Here is a 27,861-nt window from a genome sequence, read left to right on the forward strand (position 1 = left end):
GTGGGCAATGGGTGCAGATGGCGCAGATAATTTCCCGCGACGAAAATGAAACCCACCCTTGCGAGGTGCTGACTGGGGACCTTGAACGGTGGTACCAAGCACCATGCAAAAGGGGCGATTGCAAATTCGTTGTTTTTGTTGATTGAGTTGGCCTCTGGCAGTGCAGGGCCGCGGTGCACCGGATTGGGCTCCGGGGAGGAAGTTGACTTCCTTGCGCGGCCATACATTGCAATCAATCGTAGGCCGGGTTTTGGAGTCACAGCCACCCAACAATGGCGGGGAGATTCTGCATAATTGATCAATGTTTTGTGCGAGGTGTAAGTGTAAACCTTGGCCACAGGTGGCCTACATCTCGCAGAACCCCTGGCCGTCGACAGGGAAATTCTGCACCGTGTGTTAAGTGCGTGGTAATTTAAGGCACTCGTTCCACGCCTAATGACGTACGGCCCGCAGTGTGCAGTAGCGGTTCTACAGCTCGAGCACTCGTCTAATTCTTGGTCCGGAGGTCGCGCAGTGTCTTAACCGGGTCTTCACCCGGCGAAGGATGATGATAGCATTTTAATCATTCTCAGGTAATTCACGGCGACGTCATTAGGCATCGCCAAAGAGCCGTGACAAGTCGTAGACCTGATGGCAACTAGACAACCCACCGGCAAACAATTGGCCACAGCAACCTTCTCCGGTTCGGCGAAGATTGTGAAAAATGCGTGTCACGTTTAGAACACAGTTTTCTCACATTTTCTGCTGACTGTGGTCGCGATGTTGAACAATAGATAAACCAATCATCACCAATAAATTAGGCTACCGGAGCCGAGGGCACGCGACGATGGCGATTTGGAAAGCTTCGCATCATAAATTAACCGATCCGCTGGCTGGGTGTCGTTTGTTCGCAGATCGTAAAAAAGAGCGTGTCGTTTAGTGGGATCGAAACCTTTTTAAGGTTCTGGCACGAGTGCCTGCAAGGACGAAGGCCTCCAACGGTCCAACGGTCAACGTGCGTGAAGCTGGGCCCCCGGTGGCCAATGATCAGCATCATCGCCCGTCGGACCAATTCTCAGCCTTGGGCAGTCTGCACATTGTCGTGACAGTGCACCGTGGCCCTGGGCGGCCGTGTAGTCTGGTCGGCATAATTAGTTCAAGATTACCGGCACCGATTGCGATACTCGAACGCCAGCGATGACGCCAGCGATCTGGCGAGTGGCCCACCGAGCATAGCGGGACACCTTGCGGCGGCATAATCGCATCAAGTGCCCGACAAATGACCATCCATAAATTAATTAACCATCAGCCGGTTCGTGCGGGGCCGTTTTCGGTGGGCCACTTCGTTGTTTCGGTTTGTTTTGGGGTGCCTCGGAATGTGAACTGAACCGAAGGTATGTTGCTCGACCGGAGGGGGGACAGTTCTTTTGCAACATAAACATAAACGCTGCGCTGCGATGCTGAGAAACGCACTCGGTGTGACCTACTGGCAATCAGCGGCGCCAACAATCGGCTCGACAAACAAAACCAGGCAGCATACCTCCCGACGTGACCCTTGACTTGACGGCTGATTTCGATTCCATTACTCAATATATTCGGCAATCGTGCAGTCGCTGTGACCCTCCCATGTGAAGTCAGGGCGATACCGCCGGCGGATACCCAGAATTATGGGTTCCGCATGCCGACTCGACCGACAACGGGCACCACGTTCTAGATCACGCCCGGCTTCACGCTGAGAACCTCGCGGTTGGCCGGGCAAATGTCGAGCATTAAATGGCATGTGGAAAATGTGTAACGTGTCCCGGGGGTCCGCAATGTTATCTCCGGTCCTGCATCAGATCACGGCACGGTGGAGACCCCGGGCGCGAAATGAATGGCCGCCCGTTGGTATACATTAAATGGTGAGATAATTGTGTTTTGTTTACACAAGAACTCACACCGAGTGATCGTGCGGTCGTGGCAAAAGGGGTTCGAGAAAAGTGGAAAACGCTGTATCACGAGCGTGAGGGTCTTTGGCGGGTGTGGTCCGTAAATCGGCCCCGCTCAATCCGGGCTGCATTAACATTTGGGTGATTAATCTGTAATTAGAACAAGGAAGAAAAATTTGTGGTTTAAGTAAGATTTTGATAATGAATTAAGCCAATTGCGCCATAAATTGTCTCACTAGCCGCACGTCACAAGTGCTCCTGACCGGCATAATGATGTCACCGTTCGCCTTATCCGCACGGTGGTCAGACTGATTGGTGGGCGCTTCAATTCATCAAATCAAGGGACAGCATAAATTATGGTCCGCGCTCGACCGACGGCTGTCAGCATGGCGTTTCGTTATCGCGCCCCTTTAGGGCATCGCCCTTCCGATGGAGTTCGGTTGTCCCCAAAACCCTTGGACGGCGCTTCCCAAGGATGCACGTCATCGTCCCACGCCGATGACCGATGTGAGTTGACTGCGTGATGGCTTCGTTCGGGGCACGCCTTCGTTCACATGATCCCATTTTTCGCGATCGCCATCGACTTCCAATCGCCCGAGTGGAGCCTCTACAATGTAACCGTTACGCGCCTTTGATCAATGATCAAATGCGTGGCGGAATGCGAATCGTCATGCGTCGCGTCGTGGGAAAAACCTGTTCCGTTTGCTTGTCACCGCCGAATAGTGTTCCGGTAAAGTGAAATTGTAAATAGATACAACAACATTGAAATGGGACCGCTAGGGACGTTGTTCGTTTAAGAGATCGCTAGTGAGCCAACCGAGGCCGTCTCGATAAATTTACGGCCAGTGATAAGTTCATTCATCATCTCGCTCCAAGATGCGACAAGATAATGAGAGCGAGAGCGTGCCAAACACGACGTGGTGCGATACAAGCATGAAATGATTTAATCTTCTTCCACTTCAGCGGCAGACGCTCCCGGCTCGAACGGCTCGGCTGGCAGAAGTATGCTTGAAGAAGTCGACTGCCGGTTGAGTGGGAACTTGAAGCCCGGTCGAGAGAACAGATCGGCCCTAATGGAGCTCACGATCGCAGCGAGCTCAGTTTCCTCACCCGTTCGGTGGGATCATATTTTCTTGCCCAACTTGCCGCCATCGCTGCGGTTGATAATAACACGCTTTCGACTGTTTATGACAAGGCATCAAAGCTCCGAATGCAGATCCGAAATCAGTGCCTTGGTTAAAATGGCTGAAGCAATTCTTGAAAAAAACTCATCATTTATTTCAATGAAATGATATTTTTCGTCTCAGCTCGACTCAACGAATTGATGTCCATTTCAAGGAGCATAATTGTTTTGAAACGAAACAGTCACAATCGCGAGTTCGCTTGTCCGGCATTCGCAGGGGTCATAATGCACTGCATTGCAACGTACTGCCCCCCGGCATCGAAATGATCGCATAAAAGGAACCTCACCGGGTGGATGTGTTGTGAAACCGTCCGCCGCTCCCGAGTGGTCTGTATTTATTCGATGCACTCGAATCGAACGACCCGAGTGTCCCCTGCTCGGTACGTTCTGATCGCACCATACCGTCCGCCTTCGCCGCTCGGGTTTCTTCCCCGGCAACCACAGCCCGGGAAGGCATGCGTCATGCATTATGCTCGGGGCCGCATATGTATGTTGCCATCCTGCCGTTGTCGCGTCGCGATGCACAATTGCATCACCCCGGCTCGGTTTGACGCCAACGACCACGGCCGGCTCGGTTTTCGGTACGCCGGTACGGTTTCGCGGTAAGTCAATTACAGTCAAGCTGCAGACGAACGATTTCATCATCTGCGAAGCGACGAACCCCCCCCGGCGGGTTGGGGGGCTTTCTGGCTGTCGCTTGTCACCCCGTCCAGCCCCGCTGGGAAACGGAAACACAGAAGTGTGCACTTATTTATGACACTCATCCCACAACCTCCTGGCGATGAATATTCGCTTAACAAAAAAAATGTATTAATAAAATAATTATCATGCAACCGGAGCCGGCCATCGAGCCATTAGTATTCCGGGCGGGCCGCATGCATGATTGATTATTTATGCATCTTTCACCGGCCGGCCATCGTCGGCCTGTCGTCGTCGTCGTGCCGTTGACGAAGATGGCTTACGCTGCAACCTTCGGAACCACTCCGACCAGTTCCGACTCCGAAAGGTCTGCCCTACTTGCACCCATTATCTGGGCCACCCGGCCCGGCCAAAGATAAGACGTCACAAAATTCGCCAAACGCAGCGCACATAAAACATCCACGGAAGTGCAATAAATCTCACCGTACCGTATCAGTTTACGAGCCCGGGGCCCCCCACCGGCCAGACGATCGCCGCACGTTCGATCGTCTGACCGTGCATTGCATAACCCGGAATGACACGGTTTCGCGCCCGAGGATCGTCGGACTTTTGTCGGATTTATTGTCCCGTTTGCGGGGGGAAAAAACATTACAATAACATTCGCTTTTCGGGAGCGCTTCTGTGTCGTGCGGTTGGCGTCTGCCATTCTTTGGCCGATCGATCGGACCGCAAGGCAAGGTGAATGACAAAATTAATGGCCACGGCGAGCGAACTACAGCGCATTTGTCAGCGGCCCACAAATCATACCAACTGGGACACTTTTGTTCTGTCCTTAAGCTAATAAACGAGCCGCTGGGCCGCTCGGAACGCTGCTTCCAAGTGCTTCAGAGCGACAGATCATGCAGCCACCGGGCAGGCGGTCGGCCCTGTCCACTTACGGTAGTAATGAGATAAACCGAGCCCATTTGGATGGATATTGTTCGGCCGGTGGTTGCTGATCTATTTAGTTTGCCAGACCTACCTCATCGATCCAGGATATGCATAGCAGGAGGGGTGGCTGGGGCGGCGTTTAAGGCCGGCGCCACCGCAGCGCAATAGACACAAGGGGGCTGCCACTCGCAGCAACGGCCTACGTAGCAGCCTTCTCGAGAGCCTTTATGTAATGAGTCCCCTTGGCCCGGTTGTGCCCGCCACCCGTGGGGACCACCACCACCACCACACGGGTTGGTGTTCTCGGGGACGGGACGGGTGAAAAGTAAGCGAAGGACCCCGGCGTCGCCCGGGTAAATCGAAAAAATAGGTTATGATGGTCTTACGCGCCCTGAGGTGGGCCTGAGCGTCACGGTAGTGGCTGGCCCCGGCAAACCGGCCACGGCAGGAAAATCATGTTCGACCGATCGTTGCGCCGGCCTCCCACGACAGCCCCGGACTCCCAGCCGGCCCGGAGCGTCTCGAGTGGTACGGTACGTGAGTTTGCTTCGGCTTGCTGTTTTCCTGCAACCGTTTCGTTATAACACGGACACCACGGTCAGTCACGATGGTGGCGACCGGCACAAACAACTCAAGATGAGCCACACGCTGCCCCCGGGTGGCCGGTTCTGCAATAGAATTTGCATCTCTGCCACCGACTGTGCGGCGGTGGCGCCGGTTCACGCTACAAAGTTGTGACAAAAGCCGTTTCAACAACCAACCCAAACCAGCAGCAGCAGCAGCAGCAGATTATCTGATTGCGGGATATGTCGGACACTACAGTTGCGGTGGGATAAATGGAGGATTTCATCATCCCACCGGACAGCACTGCACTGCGGTCTAGGATTTTTTACATAAAATGTTTATTTTTGCCCAAAGTGCCATTTTCTAACTCGAAAAGAAAGAATCCATCGACCACCACCAGCTGCAACCTGGTGTACGCTGAGAATCACCAATCCAATAATTGCATAACGATCGTTAAAATCGCTTCGCTCTGCAACAAATTCTTGAGCCTCGATGAATCGCGACGATTGATTGAAAGCGCACATTAACATCGGGCCAATTGGTGGCCTCGGCTGATCGATGGGGCGACCGGTGTCCCTTCCGTCACTGAGACATTTCGCGCAGTCGCGTCGCCGGTTCTTCGCAATCGGCCTCCGGCTGGGTGCTTCTCTCTATCGCTCTACTCACATCGCAAGCCTGGCGCAGCGGCTGTCAACGACGCGGATGTTTTGCGGCTGGTGCACCCCAATGAACGTACTTGAACCCCGTCGGTTCGACTCTGCAGCACGGTGGCGGTGGAAGAAATTTAATGACATTGTCGAACGAACCGGCAAACCATTTTTCTGCGTGTTGGGCCGAGTGCCAAGTCAAGTGCCGAGCCTAGGCGCAGGGGGAATAAAAAACCCGACTTACGATCGCACACCATTAGAGTGCGATGAAGGAAAAAAGTGATCGTTCGCGGCGAGCAGGTGAGATGAGAGATTTAATTACACCCGGCCCCTGCCGCCAGCTGGAATCGGCCTGGTCGGCCCGTCAGAATCCATTTAGGACACGGCGATCGGCCAGCTCGTTGAAGTGCTCAAGTTTGTGGTACTAATGACGCCTGAGCGAAAGAACGCCACTTTACGCGGTACGAACGATCGCAAGCCGCGCGCGAGCATAAATAATGGACCCGAAGGATGTTTTCGCAAGCGCCTCCAGTCTGAAGTACGCTTTCGGTGGTGTGCCCTGGTTTTGGGTTGTTCGTGCCACAACCATCTTTGGGTTTGGTGGTGGCCCATCTTTTATGCTAACCGGAGCCACACCATCCACGAGCCACGATGCGGGCCCGATCATCAATCGCTGGCGAACGCTCGTTGAAAGGCGAGAAGCAAATAAACAATAAATCAAACGGTTTCGCGAGCCCGCATCGAGCCGGGCACGAATCGACAATTATGCTGTTTGGCGCGGGGGGGTCTAAGGCTCTAATCGCCACCGAGGGTAATAAATCGATCGACATCGAATCGCTGGCAGACATCGGGTGCGGCACAGTGTGTGATAGGCCGCGTGCCGGCTGGACACCCCGATTAGCGCACATAAATCACAAGGACCATCGCAATCCGAATTTATTCCAACGCGAATCTTGAGGTTTTCTTGCATTTTTATGTTGGAGGGGAAAGAAACGCCGTGAACTTTAACGGCGACTCGATCGAAGAAGGACTCCGGTTCAATTGGGTCAAGTGCGATGCAATCCCAAACGAGCCTTTCCTTTCGCCCGCCGCCACCAGAAGCTTGGTAATCGATTTGGCATTGTTTGCTCCGGAACGTGCCACAGAATCGGAAGCACCGAGAGACACGCTTGCGGTCGAGCTACATCAAATCGCTACGCCGATTTCCGTTGATTTACGGTGATTGTCATTAAATCGAGGACCGACCGAGTAACCGAGTGGAGCAGTTGAAGTTTGGAGTTTATGAGCGTGCGATAAAAATGGTACATGCGCATTGCATCGCTCGGCAGTAAAATGTGATCGTTTGACCCGCTGAAGGACTTTGCCCCGTAAGTGCGTTTAATCATTAAAATAAAATAACCAAAAACTGGCTCAAGCTCAAGCAGAGAAGCATAACAAATGTTAAGATCACGCGATCGCACGGATCGAACCAGATCATCGGATCGGCACGCGTCCGTCTCGTTTGTCTGGCGCTGGACAAATGCTGGAACCTGACACGCCGGTATCGCGCAACCTGACACGGTTCTCCGGCTCCGGCGATCCGGATTCCGCGACGTGCCGTCCGTCGAATGTGGTAACCGAGTTGGAGAGACCTGATCTAATGCGGAATCACCGATCACGACTCGGGCCCGGGTGAAGCAAGCCCCATCGTGACCACCGGGGACCGGACCGGACATAATTCCATCATCGGTGAGCGGAATGCACGACCAAGTCCGGCGAGGGCGCCGAGTGAAAGCCCTTTGGCGGGCCGGGTGAAAATTGGGTCATCGCAGCGCGCGACGGGAAACACGGAACAGGGGCACGACCTTGAACACTGACCTAATGGCTGGCGGAAAAAGGAAGGCCCCGAAAATGAAAAAAAAAAAACGCGGAGCCCGATTTCGCGACGGTGTCGTCGTCGTCGTTCGTGAAAGCAGCCGGTGCGGTGAATAAATGAAGGGCGCAAGATATGCTTGCGGTCCGCCCGATGTGGGTCAGCAGCGCAGCAAACAAACAAAGGTAGCGACAACAACCCTGAAGCGGATTCAATAGTGGCGATCGCGCGAAAGGAGACGATGTGATTCGGACGAGCAGCCAAATTACGTAAATGCGACCGCCGGACTAAACGGGTCCCGGGCCCGGGTCCGGGCCAACGGTCGGCTAATTAACCGGCCAACGACGCTGATCGACTACGCGCCACTACGCAACAGCGTAGTGCTCCGCCGTACTTAACGTACCGAGCTTCACCACATGGTCGCGGACGGACCGGCCGAACCGTGACCGGCTTCTCTCCGGGGACGAGAGAGAGAGAGACCCCCGCGCAACGCATTAGGCGGCTAATGTCCCGTGCGGTGCGAATCTCCAATTTCTTCACCCTACCCCACCGAGGCCCGGAACGGCCTTCCGGCGGCTGACAAGTGAAAAATGTCACCCCACCGAAGGTTCTGTGCGGCCAGAGAGATGACCGATCGGCGGACCGATCGTTTCCCAATCGGTGACGATTGATAGAAACGTTTCAGATGGGCTGCCCCGTCTCAGAGGCCATTCAGCGCAATTCAGCCAGCATAAATAATGGCGGCGGTGGTGTCGACATTTGTCGACGAGATCGCCAGATGAACTGGTTTGATAACACACCGTCTGTCAGAACGAGATTTCGATGTCGTGAATGTCGCTCACGGGCCGGCCTTGATATTTGCGGTTCAATTCGAGCGTTGCATAATGTAGCATTTAATTCCAGTTGCAGAGACTGTTCCCATCCCCGAGATGACAACTTGTTTGTTGTTTGTCGATTTTTTTATTCATTTCTCTTGCGGTCCGTAAATTGCTGAGCCTCGGGTGAGCCCGAACCGGGAGGGCTTTTAGTGGGTAATTAATTTTTGGCTGCACCTTCAAATGGGGCCGCTCGCTACAAACTCACTTGGGGCCCATTAAATAAGAAGACGTCGTCACCGGCCGTGGTGCGAATCGAGGCGCAAATTTCGTAGCCAATCCATAATCCGAAGAGCAGTAAATCACGAACCACACGCTCTCGTGATGCCATTTATGACATTTTCTTTCTCGGCCATCGGCTCTTCGGCACCGTCTTAGCACGTTCTGCGAAATGGCTTGTGTGGAGCGCACCTGAACGCACGCAGCCTCCATTCGATCATCATTTGGCTGACCTTTGCCGTCGCCGTGGTCGTGGCCAGGCCTTAAATCAGATTGGGATTAGAAACTTAAACCTCACTGCGACCTGCTTTGCCGAAAGATTGGCCGCCGCACGTTCGATTGCTTCATCCCGGGTGAGCTGTTTCGGGGAGGCCGTGGCCACCCCACACAGCCGAGATAAACGATAAATTTAGCGGCGTCCGGCAAAGTGATCCCTTCGCAAGCATTTCTTTTCAATTTCCTCGAAGCATCGAGCATAATCGGGCATGATTACGATCGTCGACGGGGCAGAACGTACGGCTTCCCGTTTGTCGGGCGGTTATTATGTAAAAGTGAACTATCTGTGGCCGTATCATTATTTTACCGGCTCGTACTTTCCCGGGCCCGGGGAACGCACCGAGCCTTTGCTCGCCAATTGCACGAGAAAGAAAATGAACGATCCAACGAACGAACGGACGCGCTGTCCATTCTGTCAGTTGCCGATGAAAGGCTTACCTCGATCAGTGGCCCACAGATTAGTATCAAATCGTTCGCAAAATAGTGATCCCGGGGTCGGCTACTGGGGTTTAGTCAGCCACCGGCTACCGGCAGCTATCAATCAGCGCCACCGATCGAGGCCCTTGCGCGCGCGCTCCAAATTGATCGATCAGAATTATCAATCAGCGAAACGCTCCACCGAAGCCGCTGCTGAAAAGGACCTTCAGCGCCGCGCCAGAGTTCAACACGAGGCCGCGGCATCGACAGCGTGGAGTGGAATTTAATCAATCATCGCTAATCGCCCGCCGCGGGATTGGACGCCGATCAGATTTCGGCACCGTGCCGGGAGAGTTCGACGGGCGTGAAACGACGAACCCTACCGGGGGGAGCTACATTTAATTAATTAAATACGGCCATCAGACGGAACCACCGCTAATGACTGACATTATCGCTGTCGGCTTCGCGAGCAATTACAATATTTGCTTACGCGATTTTGCGAAACACACTTCTTCAATTCAGCTGATCAGCGATCGCCTTGCTCCCTTTCGGGGCGAGGGTGCTATCGACGATCCCAGCTTATTACGGTTATGGGTCTCCCCCCACCGGGGTTCCGCCAGAACACAATGACTTGTGGGGTTTAGGAAAAGAGACCCCACGTGTGGGGTACCTTTTACGCCGACCCACCAGCACCGCAGCATCATTGTGCAATGCGGCGATCGTGTATGGCGCAGGCAATGCAGCGCACCGGGTTTGTTCCTTCTCCCGGGTTTAGGGAACCATTATTTTTCCTGATCTTGTTTTCATTTTGTTGTAGGCTTTTCGGTGCACTGGCTGGAGGGATTAGGCAATGCAGCCCCCATATCAGACCCGGCCGATCTACCGACTTTCGGCCGGTCGAGTCGGGCGATTGTCCGCTTGTCCGAGTATGTCTAATTATTATTCATTTTTTTCACCCCTTTCGCCACTGCTCCGTAGGTATTTCTTCTCGAACGTGCTGCAGTTTCAAATCTATCGCTCGCTTTGCACCGCCGCCGGACAGTACGACCCACAGGACCCCACGAAGCCGTTGCATAAGTGTGACATCTACCGCCAGCCGGCGGCCGGCAACATTCTCAAGTAAGTGGCATCCCGTTGGCTCGGGATTTGTTTGCTATCTTCGTAACGTAAGATTTTCCTACCATCCCAACTGGCCACTGGCGCCCAAAACGAAAACGAACACCGACACCGAAATGTCACCGATATCGGGAACGGCGTCGACGGTGGACGAAATTCGGGGAAAAGTGAACCCCAATGTGACCCAGTTTCGGGCGGAGTTTTAATTGGACCGACTACCGTTCTTTGGCCGGACCCCAAAAGTTTGTTTTTGATAGTTACATCAACCGGTGCGTGGCCGGTTGATGGATGGAAACACTTGTTACGGGTGGCCGGTGCCATTCACCGTCCCTTCGCCTGGTTGATGATGTGGGATCGGGGGGGAACCTTTTTCTGGACGATTAAGTAATCGGGAAAGGTGGGCTGATCCCGCGGCTGTTAGACGCAGTGACAGTTTATCTGAGCGCTCACGTAAGTAGACGATAAGTACCTTGTTTGTGGATAGTGTGGTCGATAAAGAAGAAAACGCAGGGTCCCTAATAAAAGTTTGATGGTCGATGAGCGCCCCTTTTCGGGGCTCGGATTATGATGTTTTTGAAGGCTCCGATCGTCCGATTCAGTCACTTTTTTCCGGGAACCAAATCAACCATCACACTCCGGCAGGGCTGTCACTTGAAAGGTCCCGTTCGCTGTCACACAGGCTTCTCCCAGCTTCACACCAATCAGAAGACCCATAATTCTTGCCTTGACGTTGCCCGGATGACTGACGGATAGCGAAACGCGGGCCAGATCAGCCGCTCGCGCGGTCCTTTCAGGTCGGCGATGATCCATCGACCGTCTCGCGTAATTGTAGCTCGCAACGTTTGATTTGCGCCCGCTGGGAACGGGTCGCTGGGTCCAACCGCGGGCCGCTTGCGTAATGCGTGGAGCTGGGCGCCAAATGGCCACCGTATGCAGCTCGGTGCAGTTTGGTCCGGTCCTTTCAAGAGGCTTCGGCGAGTACAGCTACCGCCATCTGTGAGGCCAATCCGTATCGCGATGTTAAACTAAATAAGTCTCCACAAACTGCTCATTTTACCTCCATTTGGTCTCTGTCTCTCTCTCGCCCTACAGAAAGCTAATGGAGCGCGGCACGTCACAGCCGTGGCAGCAGGTCCTGCAGGAGGTGATCGGCGAGGGCCGGCTGGACGGGTCGGCGTTGCGTGAATTTTTCCGCCCGCTCGAGGAGTGGCTGCGGAACGAGAACCTGCGCAACAACGAGTACGTCGGCTGGATCTACGACGGGGACTACTGCAAGCACAGCATCGAGACGGCCAACCTGCAAGTGTTTGGCGGGTTCTACAATGTTGCCGTGCAGGCGCAGCTAACCAGCTGGCTGGTGCTAACGATTTCCTGCTTGATCAGTGCCCTTGTGCGCCATCAGCTAGCATAAGCAACATAACCGTTGTCCCGCTTCGTAGCAAAATAGAGATAGGAAATGAACCGCACCGTGCGTAGAGTCCCCTACTGTTTCGTTGTTTAGTAATAGTGTTGAGTAATAAATCATGCGCTCCAAATTATGTTTGTGCAGTTCCCGGGGCCCATTCAAGTTCATTGCCGCTTCGCTTCGGTTGCCGCACCCAGGAAATCGGAACTCGCCAGCGCCGTAAAGCGAAGACAATTTGCTTCAATTGACGAGTGACGGGTTTTTGTTTCTCCGTCGTTTCGCCGACTCGATTTCAGGCGATGGCGAACGGGGAACCGGCACTTGGCGATTGGATGATCTTTCTCCGTTGATTCGCTTCGGACCCTCTCGAGACGGAGGACGGAGGCTCCGCACTTGAGTTGATGCGCTCAAATACTTGCCCCATCTTATGCGCATTTATGATTCGGCTGACGAACTCCGGTGTTCTAGGGTCACAACGACGCGTGAAGCTCCTTTTCGGGCCACTTTTAATTAGTTCTTTGCCCCAGAACAAACACAGCGACAGCGGGTCCCGAATGTACGAGCAGCATGTTTTAATTGCAGCTCCAAAGCCAACCCGCACGGGGAATGGCGCGTAGCCCTTTGCGCTGCTCGCGCTGATAAATATAGCCTGCCAAGGGTCAACATCGCGCGACGTTGCCCTTACCGGGGCCAATGCGGGGCTGCCTGCTGCCTGCCATAACCGTTGACGGATCAACGGGCAACGGCAGCGACAACGACGACGACGACGGACGCGAACGGCCAAGATCAAGTGCAGTTCACCCGATCAGTGCCGCCTTATGCGCCGAGTGCAGGCCAAATGCGGCGGTCGGCGCGGATGTCCGGGGCCTCGCCGCGGATGGGTAGCTAAATTGAATTTGATCATTTTATCTTGTTACGCTTCCGAGCTACGATTTTCCAGGCGGCCAAGATGATCTTGGCCGCTGATGCGGATGTGTCAGTGTTCTGGTGACTTCTGACCGATACGAAACGGCAACCGGTGCGTGAGAAGTGAGTCAGTGCGCAGTCAGCTTTCGGCTGCAACCGGGATCGAAACCACTTCCGGAATCGAGAGTGAAGCGAACAGTTTATTAGTGGTCGAGTTTTGTTGGTGAATAAAGGAGTTCGTCCTCGTTTGACTGGAAGTTATGCCAATATTGGTGTAGTGAAACCGAAATGAGGATTAGAGCCGCACGCTGCGTGGGCCAGTTCTTCGGGGTCCTTCTGTTGGCGATATGCTCGCGGATCGCATCCGGAGAGCTATCATTGGAGGGCGATAACGTTTGCTACCGCTACGAGAGGTTTGTAACGATTCAACCTGGGCGAAGGCTCTATTACTGTGTTCCCCGAGATGATAACCATTAGTGGGTTAGAGAAACGGAAAATTACCGCCATTAACCTGTCCACACTTTGGCGTCTCATTAAAGTGCATTAAAGTGCGTGACCGCCTTCACGGCCGGCCATTTTGTCCGCTAGCCTTTCGGGTGTCAATTGACGATTTATTAATTGGATAGTATTGGAGATTGCAATTTACGGCGAATGGCCGGCCGCAGAGGCCACCAACAAGAGCAGCCTCCACGGAAGCCGTAGCCCGCAGTGCCGGACTGCTTAGGACGTAATAGTCTCACCTTGTGGTCCCCGTGGGCCGATTAGCGGAGGCAGGCCGTTCCCAACCAACCTTGTCGGCTTGTTAAGCCCGGTGCGTCCTTCGCCACCGAAGAGGAGCGCGGGAAAACGCACTACATAACCGCACTCCGGAGATCGTCGACTGGTGACTCGATTGTCTGAAGCCCGACGACCCTTGGACCAGGGGGGCTTGAACCCGCAAGGCCCGGCCCGCCAATTGTGGTCGCACTAATCTGTCGCGTTTTTGCATCGCCATAATAGCGATCTCCTGGCCTGAACCCTCCTTAATCGGTCGTTATGTTGCACTTTGCTGTCCCCGGGTCAGAAACTCACGCCCGATCTGCGGGCGCAACATTGATGATAATGACACCTCTTTAGTGGCCTTCCAGCGCTCCTTCCCGGAGGCTGGCCGGAGATTTTCCGCATTTTGCTAGTTCCTGCCCGTCCCAACGGCTGGTCCTACGGTGGCGCGCCATTGCGTAACGGAGAGGGAAATACCTGTTTTTTTTTTTCGAGTGGTATTTGGCCAACAAAATGAACCGGGAAACGGGACCGTTTTACGGGCCCCTCCCCGGGGTGTCACTTTTCCAATCGCCGCGCCACGCAACCGGCGGATGATTGATGAGAAAATCTGACCGGGAAAAGCCGAGTCGGTGCACCCGGCGGCCATTAACGAGTCCATGGGGCATGTGTGCCGATGGATCGGTGGGTGACCGATTGAGAAAAAGGCGAGCAAAAGGAGGCTGAACGAATAAATAAATGATCGGAGATGGTCTTGGAACTTTGATGGCCAGTGTACCCTTGAGCCCTGGCTGGCTGGCACGCGTAGGAAAATGTAAACGCATCGCATCGTTCGGTGGTTCGTTCTTGCGTAACGAAAGTGCGGCTCTCGGGTGGTCGGGTTGGGTGCTTGTTGAGCATAAATCATGCCCAATTGCGCCAGTGTGCCGAACGGTTTCGTATCGGCGAAAGGGAGCCGTGCCGTGTTCTTGAAAAGGACCCCAAGATCGATCACCGACAGCTTCATTAGGAAGTTGCATGCTGCGAGTTGAGAGGTTGAACGTTGAACATAAGTTTTGAGGTCCAACACCCGTAAAGTCGATTTATGGGGGATTCCCAATTCCCATTTCCCAGCCCGGCACGCAGCATCTCCAGACCTGCCGAACGTTACGCACTCAGCGCGCAGCGCCGAGAGACGCAACACGCGCACAGATGGCAGTTAATCGTGCGGCGCACGAAGTGCAAAGTTTGCATCTTTGGCGCAATTAAAAGTGAAAGAAATCCAAATCTTCCAATTGCGGGCCGAACGAAAGCAAACCGCGCGAGGTGTACGTACACTAAATGTGAACATCGTGAGTGATGCAATGCAATGCTGTGGCGGGTTTCACGTGCGATCCCGCTGCCGAGGCGTCGATTCCCATTCTTTGCCGCGTGGTGTGCGTGTTAATGTTTCTAAATTAACTGCAAAAATGTTGCCACAGCCGTTGATCACTAACCTAACCACTTTCTTTGTGTGTGGATTTTGTGTGGTGGCGATGAGACTCGTGAGGGATATTTATGAAATTGACAACATGATTAGTGGTTTCAAAACGAGCCCTAAATGGGGCCCAAAAGGTGTCGAAAGGCTGAAGGGTGACTATTATTATTGATCATCTCAGACTGGAGCATTACTTCGTCGATCTGCTCTTCTCCTTATTGTAGCTACACTGAAACTGAGACCATTCCGCGCAATCAAACGGTGCAGGTTCTGACACGACAGTGGTGCCTTGAGATTCCTCCCCGATGCACGTCTTATCGTACCGAAATCAAGGAAGTGTTTGTGAAGCAGGTAAGTGAGTTATCTTTCAGTGCTCATCGCGATCGCATCGCTACTCGAATTAATGCAACATTTAATTAGGGGTTTCGAAACCCACAAAAAAGCGTGAAATTGTTGAGAGCAAAACCCAACACGAAACCTGACGCACAATAAACATAAATCAACAAAAAAAAAGGCACTTATGAAAACAAACCGACCGTTTGCATATCGCTGCGAACGCCGCCCAATCAGATTGCGGTTCTCCCGTCGGTTACTCTCCCATTATGCTCGTTTGCGCACTGAACATGGCGAAATGGCGAAACGAGGGGCGCTGTGCGCCCGCAACAGCTCATAAACATCAATTACCGTCATCGGGTGTGAAGACACCCGCCTTGGTGGCCCGCCAAAATAACGGCCAACTTCAAACGATCGGCCCATCGGCTATCCATACGCTGAACGGGGTTTAGATTGCAACTTCCGCTCGCGAAGAAGGACTCGCGCGCTTTGTCTTCAGCATGACAGGGCGAACCAAAACACTGTGCAAAACGCCAAACGCCAGGAACGATAACGAACACACAGAGACATCCTGGCCCCGGCCTGGCAGGAAGTGTCTGAGCAGAACATAGCGATGCTCAGCGAACACAAAACAAAAGACCCATCATGAGCTATCTTGCGGCAGATATCGCGCCTCCCTCTGCGCTGAAGTGAGCTGAGAACGTCCATCTTCTGCCGTTCTTGGGACTCGGCCGTCCGACGCTCACTTAGTATTCGGATCCGGACCGGGAAGCTCCGTCCATTACGTCCGCCCTTTGTTGTCGACAGGCGCACGGGGCATACGGTTTGGGACTTGTGATTTTCGGCTCGGTTCGGAAGAATGTTTCTTCCTTCATGGTCATGGGAACGATATGGCGATCTGGCGATGGTATGAGGTGGGACCTAAGTAAGACATTAACCGGTTGACGGCCTGCGCTGGGAATCCGGTGGAAGCGGAAGTGCACGTTAACAAAGCGTAATGAATTTTATGTGCCCAAAATATGTTGCGAGCATGTTTTGTCAAGCTTGTTTGACCGTGCGCTTTAGATAATAAATGAAAAACGAATCAATTTCGTAAAAAAAATATTCTCTTGCTGGATGTAGCTTTTATCTACATCTTCACTACTTGGAAAAGGATTTCGTCAACAAGCATCCAACATTTTAATTCTCATTTTACTTAGGTTAAGATTCGTCTGTCGCACGTTACCTTAACGTTTTCGAATAATTGTCTTTGGAGGTTTTCAGTTTCCATCTTCTTATATTCCATGATTTCGATCTTTTGGATATCATTTGGATATTTTTTCTGCTCATTTTAAAGATTCCTTTATATCTTCAGTTTTCATACCTGTCTGGAATCTTAAATTAATTCGAGTAAATTTATGATTCCAGACATTCTATTGTTATCCGTGATTTTCAAGTATTATTTTATTCATTCCATGTTTTGTTTATTATGTAATGCATAACACTATTCGTCTTAAAAGTCTACAATATCAATGTACAATTATTTAAACTACCTTCAGCAGCGAAGAGGCTAAAAGCATTTAATAAATCACAAAATGGGTACCTTTTCTTGTGAGGTGCCCTCTCGTTGGCCAACTCGGTGTCCTTTTTCTAAGTTTAAAAAAAACCCGCCTTCCAATCAAACCCAGGCATCCAGGTGACCCCAAAATGGAAGTGCGAAATGGCTTCGAACATAATGTGCGTTGTTGTGATCGTAAAATGCGCGCGGATGTTGCATGTTGATCGTGTTTTATTGCGCCACACCATGTTCGGCGGTACCGAACGTCCGTTTCTTCCGCTTCTCATAAACCTGCACGGCCCGTGCACCGAACCGAACCGAATGAGGTTCTGAATCCGTAATGAACCGCGCAGCCTGGGTGTGTAATTTATTTGAAGCGCGTTTGCAAACCCACACGCGGCACGACACGACATCCGTCATCATTTGGGTCGGTCAAATGATACAAAACGTCCACCCACTGCAGTGTGGCGATGCATCGGGAATGGCTTTGACCGAGGCATTGGGAAATCGCCTCTTTGGCGGCATCTAATAATAGTCTAACCCTGTCTAGAACGTCACCAAAACGAGGCGCGTCGAGTTCTGCTGCGAGGGCTACCAGGAGCACCGGACCGGAAGCGGCACCGAGTGTCGTCCGATTTGCCGTGGCGGCTGCGTCCACGGGGTGTGCCTGGCCCCGAACGTGTGCAGCTGTGAGGCCGGATTCAGTGGCAAGCACTGTCTGCAGCGTAAGTTATGATCGGATCATTTCGGGCCCACTTTTTCAGCCGATTCTTTCGTCGCAGGATGTCGGAACGGAACGTGGGGTGTGAACTGCAAAAACCGATGCCACTGTCAGAATTACGCTTTGTGCGACACGAAAACGGGTCACTGTCGGTGCGTCGAAGGCTGGATGGGCAAATAGTTGAGTATGGGGAATCGGATTGGATTCGGAATCGATTTAAACCGATCACGTTTCGTTGCAGCTGCGAAACGCCTTGCCCGGAGGGTCACTATGGGACGATGTGTGGCAGTCGGTGCGCTTGTCGGACCCGACATTGCCATCCGCACACTGGAGCCTGTTTGCCGGACGACGAGGTGGTGATGTTCGACAACATTACGCGCACGGTCGAGAGCAGCTTCTCGGTCGAGAGCACCGAGCGCATCTCGGCGGAGCAGTGGATTAAGGTCGGGAACGATACGGAGGTGAGCAGCGTTGGACCAGTTACTACTACTACTGCTAGTGGTACTAACGATAGTAGCAGCAGCACTACAACAACGACGGCAACCGACACGGATGGGGCGAGCTCGAGTGCGACGTACGCCGAGTCCTACCACGAGTATCTGCCGAACAACACCGAGATGAGTATGGTGCTGACGAAGGGACACTCGCGGCACGCCAAGAATGACAGCGTTTACGAGCTCGTGACGACGACGTCCCGCGTCGAGATCACCTTCATCGATACGGCGGTCAAAAAAGTCGACGATCACCATCATCAGCCACCGGGCAACGATTCTCGGGAGGAGGATGACGGCGAAGGAGCCGTTGTCCACTCGAACGGCACCACCGACACCCAGCTCGTCTACCTCGAGTCTTCGAATCAACCCGTCCTGGTCGGCATATCCGATCCGGGGGCCGATCGGAACCGGGCGCAGGACGAAGTGAACGATCGGCAGGCGTTCGTAACGATCTCCTGTCTGCTCATCACGCTGGCACTGCTGATCTCGGTCGTGGCGTACCTGAAGCGTTTGGATCGCAAAACGTTGGCCAAACCGACGAACGTGGTCAGCCCGGCCCCGGTGAAGATCGTCGACGAAAGCGTTCAGACCGGGCCCGATCCGAACCGATCGTCGGAACCGTTGCCGGAGCTGCCGCACGTCACGTACACTCGGGTGAAGCCAAAGCCCTTCCGAAACGGTGATATCGGTACGTCCCAGCCACTGTTTCTTCCCATGCCTAGGGGCCTAACGTTCCTTTGAGGTTTCTTGCACCCCACAGAACACTACGATGTACCGGCCAACAACAGCTTCATCCATCGGGCCAAGTCCTCACCGTACAACTACAACTTCTCCGTCAACAACAAACAGGCACCGCGCAAGTACAGCCTCGAGCATATCTACGACGAAATCCAGTATCCTCCGGTGCCGGACGTGGCCGGAAGCAGCACCGCGACACTCGCGCGAGATGAGACGGACGCCAGCTACAGCAACCCGGCGGTCGTCACGTAGCCCGATGCGGTGAAGGACCTTGCCTTCGGGGTTTTTTTTTTTTGTAAAAATATATCCTAACTTGTTAACAAAATACTATTCCGACTCTGTATTTTTTTGTTCGCCAGAACACTTTCGACTAGAACCGATCCTTCAGAGAACGTCTTCATCATCGTATCGTCTTCACCAGACGGCGATGGCCGCAGACCCCGTCAATTACCATAACTTACTGTCAACCGTGAGCGAAGTATGAATTTCTGTGCAAATTCATCCATCATCGGGCTGTCGTTTCTCGCTGCTGAATTATTTAAACCCAGTCCCCGACGGGGATCGTCGGGGTCTGAGAGAAGAAATAATATTTGCGTTGTAGAACGCTGGATGCCATCGCCCTCTCTCGGTGAAACTTAATCGTTTCCTAGAATGCCCTCTCGGGGGGTGGCTAACACTTGGCAGAAATCACATCACGTCGCCCACGGCTCAACCGCCGACTATCGCGCGCGGGACGCGGGATATCGTCATCGCCGCCTCTTGACCGGACTCTAAAACTCTCGATAAGTACCGTCTCCAGGGTCGTCCGGGTTTAATCCACCAGGAGCCTCCAGAGCGCCCAGTCGTAGTTCTCGTCGTGCGAAATGGAAAGCCTCAAGTGGTGTCTGCTCGTGGCGGTGGCTCTCCTGTGCCAGTTTGGACTGGCCCCCTGCCAGGAAGGAGTGAAAACGTGGCGCAAGGGTGGTGTCAAGGGTGGCCACGAACCGGCCGCTAATGGGACGCAAATGGTGGACGCTGCCGAACTGGGCCAGAACCAGACCGGGTCGATGGTCGACCTGCACCGATCGAACGAATCCGTTAGCGCTCTGGATCGGTTCCTGAACAAGACCAAGGCTCAGATGCCGGCCGGAGTGTGCTTCGAGGAGGTTCCCATTGCTTCGCTGCTGAGCCACTATCACCGCGGTAATGTCCCGGTTGGCAACGCGGTGAGTATAGGGTAGAGGGACCAAGGCCCCAACTGATCGTTCGATCTTCCAGTCGGATCCGTCGCTCAGCCGGGTGCATGTCTGTTGCGCCGGGTACGAGCGGAATGTTTACAATTTCCGCAAGTGCGAACCGATCTGCACCGAGCCGTGCCTGAACGGACTCTGCGTAGCACCTGACACCTGCGAGTGCTATCCGGACTTTGTCCGCAACTCGCGGGGCCGCTGCGTTCCGACTTGCCCGATCGGGTGCGATCACGGTGAGTGTCAACCCGGGACGAACGTTTGCCAATGTCACGAGGGTTACGAGCTCGATCGGAACGACCGGAAGCTGTGTGTTCCGCGGTGTACCGGTGGCTGCGGAGAAGCCGGTCGATGCGTGGACGTGGAGCGATGCGAGTGCGACGAAGGATTCGAGTTCCACCCGCACCAAAAGTGTGCCCCACGGTGTGCCGATGGTTGCGGGAACGGGAAGTGTGTCGCTCCCGGCGTTTGTGAATGTGACGTCGGCTACGCTTGGAGGGACACCGGATGTAAACCGATCTGCTCCCCGTGAGTACCGGAAAAGCGCGCCGGATGACGGGTCCTGTGACGGGTTTCTTATGGTCTTCCACGGGATGTTTCAGGATGTTGTTCGGATGTTTACACGGGACTTGCGTAGCTCCGGAAACCTGCTCCTGCAACCCGGGCTACATCCTGAGCGTCGTGGGCCAGTGTATGCCCGTTTGTGACAAACCGTGTCTGCACGGAGATTGCACCGGACGGAACGTATGCACGTGCGATTGGGGCTACGAGAACGATGCGGCCAATCCCTTCCAGTAAGTTGCCATGCCGTGAATGTCGCTATCAATCCGCTCGGCTTTATGCTCTCTCTCTCTCTCTCTGTCTTCAACAGCTGCATTCCCCACTGCCCCAACGGATGTCGGAACGGTGTGTGCTCGGGACCCAACATGTGCCTCTGCAATGATGGCTACGTCAAGGATCGTTCGCTGAAAGGAAGTCAAGCTTGCGTGCGGCGTTATGATTCCGTCAAATCGTAACGCGTGGGGCGAGATAGCACGCCTCCGCCTTGCGCTGGTTGCCAGAGACCGATCGCAGAAATGGAAGTGGCGGATGCATTCGCAAATGCAAGACTCGGACCTCGGCTCTTTGACAGATTTGTTTACGCCACTACCACCAGCGCTGATTTGATAGCGGTTATCATGGTGCAAGATGGAAACTATCTTGACCGGCGTATGCTTCGACCATAAACAACGGAACAAATGAATAAAGCGAGCGATCCGATTTCATTCCGATTGCAGATGAATGTTGTGGCATATGCTTATTAAATAACTACGCAGCCAGGATCTGTGAAGGACTACATCTTTTGAGTAAAATGCTTATTAACTTCACTAATCGAGTTTATGGCCAAAAACTACATCCAAATTCATGAGCTGTATTGGGATAATTCTTCGCTACAAAACTTACCGATCTGAAAGAAATCCATTATTTTCTCGATAGATGGCTTTAGTTATCGATATCTCGTAAAGTACCAATCATACAGCTTCAAGTTTACGATCGTTTTCATGCTGGAAATTCACACTCAAAAAAATGCGTTCACTGTTTTGTGTGTGTTCCATTCCGTTTGTTAGATACAGGGTTTTATCAATGGAAGTCAACAAAGAAAAAATTCGACATATTTTACAGTTTTTCATTGATAAAGGCGAAAATTCAATCTAGGCCGCCTCAATTGTGCATGGTGTTTATAATGTTGGTTTAACTTTAACAGCTAGTTGCTAGATTTTGGTTTCCTCGACCCGGTTAAGTTATTTAAAACGTTAAAGAAACAACACGTACAGACACGGGCCGTTGTCGAAAATGTCGATAAAAATACAGAAATAGTGAAAATTAATCGAAAATTAATTCATTAATTAATTAAATTAATTAGCGATTGACCAAAAATGGTAACAACAATCGGAAACATTGTAAAATGGTTTTGAATTTCACTCAAAAACAATGAACTTTGTTTTCCCCGAAGCGGTATTTGTCACTCGTCTTAAATCTCCCAAATCGACAATAATTTGGTTAGAACATCGTTTCCTTCGCGTCAGCATTGTTCTTCTCAATTCAGTACCAGCACTACGGACTACAGGCAAGGCTTCAATCAACACATTTCTCCAATAAATAGAAAAAAAGGTATTTAATTTTCATGGTTCCAGTATTTCGATGCCGAAAAAAAAAGGATGTGGAAGACTAACCAAAGGGTTCAGAATGAAACGAAATTGTGGTATTCCGATGGCCAACCACCATGGCATGGCACCTTTCAAACCATTGTTGCTAACCACAACCATAAACAGCGGGTTTGAGGTTTGCGGTCACAGGAAAACCCTCCGATAATCCGCACGCCCCATGAATCACTTTCCAACCGTCGGTTATCGTGAACCTCGGAGCAATTAGCTGCTTACTCGCCACAACCGCCACCCTTGGCGGCCCATTAATCTACAAAGCTTGTTATTGTTTCCCACCGCCTTCATCTCGTCCATGCTCGAGTGCGGCCGTTTCTCAACACTTCAACACTTCATGTAATGTACGTTTCCCAAACACCCGGGCGCTGGGGCACTTGTCGCTTTCACCACCGCCACCGCCATGTGTTTTGGGATGGACTTAGGCTGTTCTTATCAGAACAGCGCACAGAAATAGCCACAGGACAATGTGGACCGATCGGCGTCGAAATGGGCAACCATAAATAGCTCGATGGCGACAGTAACGGACCGACCGGCCCCTCTCCAACGGTTCCGATCAAAGTGTTCCCGCATTTGGGGACCCATTAGAACCCGCCATTAGTGCGGGTTGCCACATTGCCGGAAAGGCGAGAATTCGATTGTTTCCGCGGATGGTAATGGCGCCCGGGCCGGGGGCGCTGCCAGTGCGTGCTCCGTGCGCTGCATTTCAATTGGGCCAGGTTCAGCAGTTCCTCTCCAGAGGCTCCAGAGGCAACGCGATCCCTTTTTCGTCATTCCACCCGCCGAGAACCCACTTGTCGGGTGAAAGAAGAATGGGTTCGTTGGTGTGCGAGGAACTGTGCGCTTGTGTGTGGTGTTGGCCGCAACATGAGCCTCGCACGCGCATTAGCATATGTTGTGGCCGACGACGACGACGACCAAGACGGTTTCAGCATTCTTGATAAGTCCAGCGACGCTGAGCGTCCCTTTCGCGCGGAGCTTATGGTATTTGTCATACTCTCGCCAAGAGCGACGGTTCGTCGAGCGGGGGTTTCTGGTGCCGCATAAATCATCCCGCACACAGCCCGTCTCCAGAAGCACGATCGGATCCCTGGTGAGGTCGCACGCACAGGAAGTGACGGACAGCGCAGAATATCGATCGCCGAGAATCAGTCGGGTGCCGAGCGGGAACCACGCAGGACGTCCAGTCCAGCGCTCCAGCCAACTTCTCCGGGTCCTAGTCGATCGCGCGCCAGTGTTCCGTGTGGCCATGCTCTACCTGAAGATCATCGTGGCCGGCATCCTGCTGATGATGGCCCTCGGCACGACCGTGGTCAATGGCGCCTGCTCCAAGACGACGGTGTAAGTCACTGCAGTCCGGTTCCCCGTCGTGTTAAACTCCAATGTCTCTTCGTCCTTTTTCTCGATCGAGCAGCAAAATCGAGTACACGTCGAAGAACGGTAAACGGGTGCCGGTGGTGAAGCAGCCGTGCTGTCAGGGCTACAAGCGCGTGAAGCTACGCTGCTTACCGACGTGCTCGCAGACCTGCGAGAACGCCAGGTGTACCGCACCGGACGTCTGCAGCTGCAACGAGGGCTACGAGAAGCTCTCGAATCACAGGTAAGATCCTTAAACGACGGCTCTAACTGCTGCTGTGCGAATAATTGAATCCCAACGCACAACTTGGCCTGGGCTGGGCCCGACCCCTTGATAACCCCACCGGGGGGAATTGCACTCGGCCTCGGTCGGGCGTGAGAAAAGGAAATGGCACAGAGCATAATGTCCGTCCGCCCTTATCTCCCCCGACAGATGCATCCCGTACTGCAGCGACTGCGATAATGGTATCTGCACCAAGCCGGGCCACTGCCAGTGCCACACCGGCTATCGGGCGTCCGAGAATGGCACGTGCTTGGCGGAGTGTGGCCACTGCCCGAACGGCTTCTGTGCCCAGCCGGACGTGTGCCAGTGCTACGAGGGGTACGAGTTCGAAGGGCTCGCGAGTGACGAGCGCTCCTGTCGCCCGGTCTGCCCCGGTGGATGTCCGAATGGGCAGTGCGTCGCTCCGGGCGAGTGTCTCTGTCGGGACGGTTTCGAAGCAGGACCCTCGGGGGATTGCGTGCCCCCAACCACACCGGCCCCGACGCCAAGCTGCGCGGAAGGATACGAAGAGACGATCGAGGAGCCACACGGTAGCCGGGCCTGTAAGCCGATCTGCACCGAACCCTGCCGGAACGGGGTCTGTGTGGGGCCGGATCGATGCGAGTGTTTCCCGGGCTACTCGGCCCCGGACAATTCGAGCTCCTCGGCCGAGTGTGGGCCGGTGTGCAACGGAGGATGCAGCAATGGGGATTGCGTTGCACCGGGGAAGTGCATCTGCCGGCCCCAGTACGGCAAGATCGGAGACGAGTGTGTGCCGCTGTGTGAAAAGTGTTCCCTCGGTCACTGTGTGCGGCCGAATGTGTGTATTTGCGATCGGGGTTACCAGCTGATCGACGGGGACTGTGTGCCGATCTGTGAGACGGAGTGCAAGAATGCGGTTTGCACCGGGCCGAACGCATGCACCTGCCTGCCCGGTTTCAACTACACGGACATAAACGCCCTGTTCGACTGTTTGCCGGTCTGCGACGCCGAGTGCATCAATGGGCGGTGTGTCGCTCCGCAGAAATGTGAATGTAACGAAGGTAAGAGATCCTGCCAGCGACCGTTCACCAATCCAGCCGTTTGTGATTTGCTCAGGAGCTATGGCAACAGTCTATTTTGAAAAGATAATTTTCAATGACTTTTTTGAGCATTCATTTGCCCAGTCTTTCTGAAAGCACATATCTTCTAAGTCCATATCTTCAACTGCAGCCCAAAACTAATTGTCATCATCTGGCAGTAACGGTCGGAATTGCTTCGTCATTTCTTAAATCTTAGGGTTCTTAGTCGCCTTTTCGGAATATAACGGAACATAGTATCTTCCAGCGATTGAGGATTTTCAGTGCCTCAGATGCGGAAATATTGCTTCGGAAATATTGCGTAGCCACCAAGTGAAAAATCTGCCTCATCGTCGAAGCTAATTTTGATTGAAAAATTAGCGTTTTCCTCATGTCTTTGTCGTCAAGGACCCAAAATTTAAAAAGTTTTACTCGTTCTTTATGTTAAACGATTTATTTTCAAAAATGGTAGATAATCCTGCATCTGAATGCCGATTTCTTTGCCTTAAGATCTAATTGGTCTTGTGTTATTCGCCACAAACCAAGGCATTTCAGTTAATCTATCTAACAGCGGATCAAATACCTCAAATTTCATATGTCCGATAGTATAATTAAATATGGGATAATTTTGCTTCCCCACAGGATACCTGCAGGACGATGAGCACTCGTGCATCCACCCGGTCGAGTTGTGCCGTCTGCGGTGCGTCAACGGCCAGTGCCGTGGTACGGAGTGCCATTGCAACACCGGATTCGTGAAAAGTGCCCTCGATGGTCACTGCGAGCGGACGTGTCCGTACGGATGCACGAACGGTGACTGTCGCGTTGGGGAGTGCTTCTGCCACGACGGCTACCGGCTGCAGCTGGACAACAGCTCCGTGTGTGAGCCGATCTGTGGCGAGGACTACGACTACGGTAGTCCCGTGGGTTGCACCAACGGACGTTGCATCCGGCCCAACGTGTGCCAGTGTGACGCGGGATACGAGTTCGTCGACGCAAACCAGACCCGCTGTGAGTCGAGCGAGGACCTAGCACGGCAACGGGCGGCTCAGGAGCGAGCGGCAGAGTGTCGGCGCAGTTGCCGCCACGGCAAGTGCCGGGCTGGGGAGTGCTGGTGCGACGAAGGGTACGCCAAACCGGAAGGAGCGGGTAGTGGCGGGTGTAGCCCGGTGTGCGGTGAACCATGTCGGAATGGGACGTGTGTCCTGCCGGAGCGGTGCGAGTGCAACGCGGGTTTCGTGTTCGTCAACGGAAGCACCAGTCACTGTCGGGTGGAGGAAGAGCTTCGCCAGGAAGCCCACGAACGGTGTGTGGCTCTGTGCGAGAACGGAGAGTGTCACGGTGATCAGTGCTTCTGTATGTTGGGCTACAAGGCCCCCGCCGGGGAGCCCTTCCGCTGTCAACCGATCTGCGAGAGGTCCTGCGAGAAGGGCGAGTGTGCTGGAAACGATCGCTGTCGGTGTTGGGAAGGGTACGGACTTAGCCCCGGCGATGATCATCGCTGTGACCCGGTCTGTGATCCTGAGTGCGTCAACGGTCGATGTGTAGCCCCCGATGAGTGCTCCTGTGACGCGGGTTACGTGCGAAGTGACACCGAAGCTGCCAACGTGTGCTTGAAGGAAGAAACTCCCGAAGAACGCTTGTCTAGGATGCGGCAAGCCGAATGCCAGCTCGAGTGCCACAATGGATGGTGCGAGGACGGCGAGTGTCGATGTTGGGAGGGATTCCGCCAGGCGCAGGACAACCCGCTGGACTGTGGACCATTTTGTGAGAAACCCTGCGAGTTTGGTCGTTGCATTGGCAACAACTCGTGCGAGTGTATCGAGCAGTACGAACTCGTGGAACCGTTCGTCTGTGGTCCGATCTGCGAAATGGATTGCGTTAATGGGTTCTGCGGGGCGCCCGGGCGCTGTCAGTGTCACGATGGGTACGTCCAGTCGGCCGGGGCCGAAAACACCTGCGAACCGGTCTGTGGAGATGGCGGCTGTACGAACGGTGTCTGCGTAGCACCGAACGAGTGCAGCTGCTGGGATGGCTACTACCTGGACGAGGACGACACGCTCCTGTGCCACATCGATGCCAGAGTTATCCTGCAATCGCAAGACCAAAGGTAAGCCGCAGGGCACAACCCAACGGGGTGGCCAGTGAACCTCGAACCTCTCGTTCCAGTGGCAGCACCGGGACCGATTACTACAAGATGTCCTACATCCACTACTTCGTCCCGCTGATCGCGGCCGTCGCCCTGATCGTGGCGATTCTCGTGGTGAAAACGATCGTCCGGAACCGCCAGAAGGACTACCACGTGGGCAAGTTGGGTAACGTACGGCGAAGGCCGCGCCACCGCCACGCCAACCACGGTGCCAGTTCGGCCGACTATAACGATTACAATCTGGTCGTTCTCTTCCCTACAGAGAGCAAGGAAAACTGCGTCTACTTCATGCCGAATCCGGACTCGAAAACCGACGAACTAACGAAATTGAATCTCGAAATCGAAACCATTTGAGGGGCAACCCTTTTACGGCACTTCGCGTAAGGAGATGGCTGGTTTTCCTTATTTCTCTGTAAATACCTGTAGTTGCTAGTAGTTGCGGTAGGGCTTAGGCTTAAAGTTACTGCTCTCGAGTAACCGACCACGTAACGCACCAAACAACCGAACTGATCACCTCTTAGCGTACACTGGGTTTTGGGGGCGAAGAATGAAATATACAACGATTTGATGAAAGGTCCTTAATGGATGCGAATTGGCATGTTTGAAAAGAATGGAAAGAAAATGGAAACCATCTGAATTTA

The 27,861-nt window shown here is 53.4% G+C and overlaps 4 protein-coding genes across 4 annotated transcripts in view; all 4 read left to right on the plus strand.

The window, feature by feature from the left end:
• LOC131208120 (angiotensin-converting enzyme) overlaps positions 1 to 12,103 on the plus strand; it is a 50,698-nt gene extending 38,595 nt beyond the window's left edge. The window contains exons 9-10 of the mRNA XM_058200769.1: positions 10,488 to 10,628; positions 11,718 to 12,103. Of these exons, the coding sequence (XP_058056752.1) occupies positions 10,488 to 10,628; positions 11,718 to 12,036 (460 nt within the window). The 3' untranslated portion in view covers positions 12,037 to 12,103. The remainder of the gene's footprint in view (positions 1 to 10,487; positions 10,629 to 11,717) is intronic.
• Positions 12,104 to 13,165: 1,062 nt separating this feature from the next.
• LOC131208121 (uncharacterized) lies at positions 13,166 to 19,226 on the plus strand. Its single transcript, XM_058200770.1, has 7 exons — positions 13,166 to 13,349; positions 15,376 to 15,502; positions 17,572 to 17,746; positions 17,804 to 17,921; positions 17,984 to 18,467; positions 18,522 to 18,924; positions 18,997 to 19,226. The coding sequence occupies exons 1-7, from the start codon at positions 13,225 to 13,227 to the stop codon at positions 19,224 to 19,226; spliced, it is 1,662 nt and encodes a 553-aa protein (XP_058056753.1). The 5' UTR covers positions 13,166 to 13,224.
• Positions 19,227 to 19,793: 567 nt separating this feature from the next.
• On the plus strand, positions 19,794 to 21,525 carry LOC131211212 (epidermal growth factor-like protein). Its single transcript, XM_058204609.1, has 4 exons — positions 19,794 to 20,179; positions 20,232 to 20,728; positions 20,803 to 20,994; positions 21,072 to 21,525. Exons 1-4 carry the CDS (start codon positions 19,838 to 19,840, stop codon positions 21,214 to 21,216), a joined length of 1,176 nt encoding a protein of 391 aa, XP_058060592.1. The 5' UTR covers positions 19,794 to 19,837; the 3' UTR covers positions 21,217 to 21,525.
• Positions 21,526 to 23,492: 1,967 nt separating this feature from the next.
• LOC131211211 (tenascin-X-like) lies at positions 23,493 to 27,792 on the plus strand. The gene is made up of 5 exons (XM_058204608.1): positions 23,493 to 23,739; positions 23,813 to 23,998; positions 24,188 to 25,059; positions 25,717 to 27,181; positions 27,241 to 27,792. The coding sequence occupies exons 1-5, from the start codon at positions 23,648 to 23,650 to the stop codon at positions 27,572 to 27,574; spliced, it is 2,949 nt and encodes a 982-aa protein (XP_058060591.1). The 5' UTR covers positions 23,493 to 23,647; the 3' UTR covers positions 27,575 to 27,792.
• Positions 27,793 to 27,861: the final 69 nt, after the last annotated feature.

Source organism: Anopheles bellator, chromosome 2 (assembly GCF_943735745.2).
Source record: "Anopheles bellator chromosome 2, idAnoBellAS_SP24_06.2, whole genome shotgun sequence".
NCBI classification, from domain to species: domain Eukaryota; kingdom Metazoa; phylum Arthropoda; class Insecta; order Diptera; family Culicidae; genus Anopheles; species Anopheles bellator.

Coding starts and splice junctions, on each gene's coding strand:
- LOC131208121 (XM_058200770.1), top strand. CDS start 13,225: ATGAGGATTAGAGCCGCACGCTGCGTGGGCCAGTTCTTCGGGGTCCTT. Junction 17,747..17,803: donor TGGCAAGCACTGTCTGCAGC/GTAAGTTATGAT, acceptor CTTTCGTCGCAG/GATGTCGGAACGGAACGTGG. Junction 17,922..17,983: donor GAAGGCTGGATGGGCAAATA/GTTGAGTATGGG, acceptor GTTTCGTTGCAG/CTGCGAAACGCCTTGCCCGG.
- LOC131211212 (XM_058204609.1), top strand. CDS start 19,838: ATGGAAAGCCTCAAGTGGTGTCTGCTCGTGGCGGTGGCTCTCCTGTGC. Junction 20,729..20,802: donor TGTAAACCGATCTGCTCCCC/GTGAGTACCGGA, acceptor GGGATGTTTCAG/GATGTTGTTCGGATGTTTAC. Junction 20,995..21,071: donor GATGCGGCCAATCCCTTCCA/GTAAGTTGCCAT, acceptor TGTCTTCAACAG/CTGCATTCCCCACTGCCCCA.
- LOC131211211 (XM_058204608.1), top strand. CDS start 23,648: ATGCTCTACCTGAAGATCATCGTGGCCGGCATCCTGCTGATGATGGCC. Junction 23,740..23,812: donor GCCTGCTCCAAGACGACGGT/GTAAGTCACTGC, acceptor TCGATCGAGCAG/CAAAATCGAGTACACGTCGA. Junction 23,999..24,187: donor GAGAAGCTCTCGAATCACAG/GTAAGATCCTTA, acceptor CTCCCCCGACAG/ATGCATCCCGTACTGCAGCG.